Source organism: Mandrillus leucophaeus, unplaced genomic scaffold, assembly GCF_000951045.1.
Source record: "Mandrillus leucophaeus isolate KB7577 unplaced genomic scaffold, Mleu.le_1.0 Scaffold828, whole genome shotgun sequence".
NCBI lineage: Eukaryota > Metazoa > Chordata > Mammalia > Primates > Cercopithecidae > Mandrillus > Mandrillus leucophaeus.
Window position 1 is genome coordinate 178,434 of NW_012109008.1, and position 2,529 is coordinate 180,962.

A 2,529-nucleotide genomic window follows, 5' to 3' on the forward strand; every position below is an offset into this window, starting at 1 on the left:
AATAACAATATCTGCTTCTATTTAGAGATCTGCATTTACAAACACTTTTATCATCATGTACTCTTTTTTGTTTCTGTTTGTTTGTTTGTTTTGTTTTGTTTTTTGAGACAGGGTCTCACTCTTCTGCCTATCCTGGAGGGTAGTGGTGTGATCTTGGCTCACCGCAACCTCTGCCTCCCAGGCTCAAGTGATTCTCCTGCCTCAGCCTCCCGAGTAGCTGCGATTATAGGTCCACCACTACTGCCCGACTAATTTTTGTATTTGTAGTACAGACAGAGTTTCACCATGTTGGCCAGGCTGGTCTCGAACTCCTAACCTCAAATAATCCACCTGCCTCGGCCTCCCAAAGTGCTGGGATTACAGGTGTGAGCCACCGTGCCCAGCCAACACGCACTCTTTTTGATACAACCATCGGTCATGGGAATATTGTCCCCAGTTGATATGAAGTATAATATTTCCTGTTAGGTTGGTATCTCCATTTTACAACAGAGGACAAAAAATGAAGTTCGAGGTCATTAAGAGTTTTGCCCAAAGCAGTATTCTCCAACCCCTATCAGAATGCTTCTGATACCGTGGGCATGGTTCTGACACCATGCCTCTCTGGGAATATCTTTGATTCAATTGTAAAAAGCTGACTTAATTCATTTTTTTGTGTGTATTTCAGCTGCAACTTGAGTTCCTTCCCTCCTTGGACCCTGGATTCCTCCCAGGTCCTATCGATCAACCTTTTTGGCAACCCCCTCACTTGTAGCTGTGACTTGTCTTGGCTCCTCATGGATGCAAAGAGAACTGTCCTAAGCAGGTAACACATTTACAAAGCAGATGGCTGAGGGGTAAGGCTCAGCCTTCAGGAGCTGAAGTTCTCCAGCTTAGATCTTGCTCACGTGACTGTGCTTAGCACTTTGGCCATGTTGGGCTGGGCAGCCTTCCCCATGTAGTCACACTCAGGGATCCAGGTGATGGAAGCTACCTCCATTCCAGCCAGCCAGAAGGGGCAAAGAACATGAAGGAGCAGACATGAGAGGTTTTTAGTGAGCCAGGCTGGGAGGTGATACTCCTCACTTCCACTCACATTCATTGGCCAGGAGCCACACCTACCTGCAAGGGAGGCTGGGAAGTGTGGTCTGGTTTAACCACTGGGTTCTACTGAATCCGCAAGATGGAACCTGGCCTCCTGCTCCCGGGTTATCCAGTCCTAGGCCCATGGGCTTACAGAGCTCTTCTGGGAAATTCCTATGAAGGCTATTGGCTAGAAGAGCTGTTTTTGCAGTGGGGAGTCACATTTAGGCTGGCCACCAGGAGACAGTGGGAGCTGGGGGGCTGGGAACACCCCCAGTCCTGAGCACTTTCAAATCAGTTCTACCAGGTAAACACTACACCTTGGGAGGCAACCCTCCATCACCACCATTCTGCAGAATTATTTCTGTTTGTTTGGAGACAGGGTCTTGCTCTTTTGTCCAGGCTGGAGTGCAGTGGTACGATCATGTCTCATTACAGCCTCAACCTCCTGGGCTCAGCAATCATCCTACCTCAGCTTCTAGAGTAGCTGGGACCCCAGGTGCAAGCCACCACACCAGGCTAATTTTTTAAAATCTTTTTGTAGAGATGGAGTCTCATCATGTTACCCAGGCTGGTCTCAAACTCCCGGACTCAAGGGATCCTCCCATCTGGGCCTCCCAAAGAGTTGGGATTCCAGGCATGAACCACCATGCCCAGCCAATATTCTTTTCTCATCTCCCACCTAAGCTGAGCTGTGAAGTGGGGCTCAGTCTGCCCCCCAACCCCACATTCCCTCCAAAGAAAAGCACCTAGGCCCTTTGCAGTCGAGGGTCTCATCACGGTATTAATGATGAAGCTGAGAGTACAGGCTCTGAAGCCAGAGAGTCCAGCTTCATCCTACTTACTACTATTTTATTACTTTTTTTTTAGAGACAAGGTCTTGCTCTGTAACCCAAGCTGGAGTGCAGTGGCATGATCACGGCTCACTGCAGCCTCAGACTCCTGGGCTCAAGCAATCCTCCTGCCTCACCCTCCCAAGTAGCTGGGACCACAGCCATGCACCACCATACCTGGCTAAGTTTTTGTTTGTTTGTTTTGTTTTGTTTGTTTTGGTAGAGACGAGGTCTCACTATGTTGACCAGGCGGGTCTCCAACTCCTAGCCTCAAGTAATCCTCCTACCTGGGCCTCCCAAAGTGTTGGGACTCCAGGCATGAGCCACTGTACCTGGCCTACTTACTACTGTTGATTTGAGCTGAGTTATTTCATCTCTCTGAGTTACTTCGGCCTCTACCTTCTCATCTGTAAAATGGGGTAATAGAGTCTACTGCATAAGTAGTGCAGACTAAATTAGTTGACACAGTAGAGTGTGAAGAATAGCCCCTAGCACGTGGGAAGCATCAGAAATGGTAGCTAGTATGAGTACTTTTTTTTTTTTTTTTGAGACAGTCTCCCTCTGTTGCCAAGGCTGGAGTGCAGTGGCACAATCTCTGCTCACTGCAGCCTCCGCCTCCCAGGTTCAAGCGATTCTC

General features: G+C 48.6%; 1 protein-coding gene across 1 annotated transcript in view; it reads left to right on the forward strand.

Annotated features, from left to right (window-relative positions):
- Positions 1 to 2,529, forward strand: part of LRRN4 (leucine rich repeat neuronal 4) — a 15,194-nt gene that overhangs the window by 9,930 nt on the left and 2,735 nt on the right. The window contains exon 5 of the mRNA XM_011968078.1: positions 665 to 802. Coding sequence (XP_011823468.1) covers positions 665 to 802 — 138 coding nt within the window. The remainder of the gene's footprint in view (positions 1 to 664; positions 803 to 2,529) is intronic.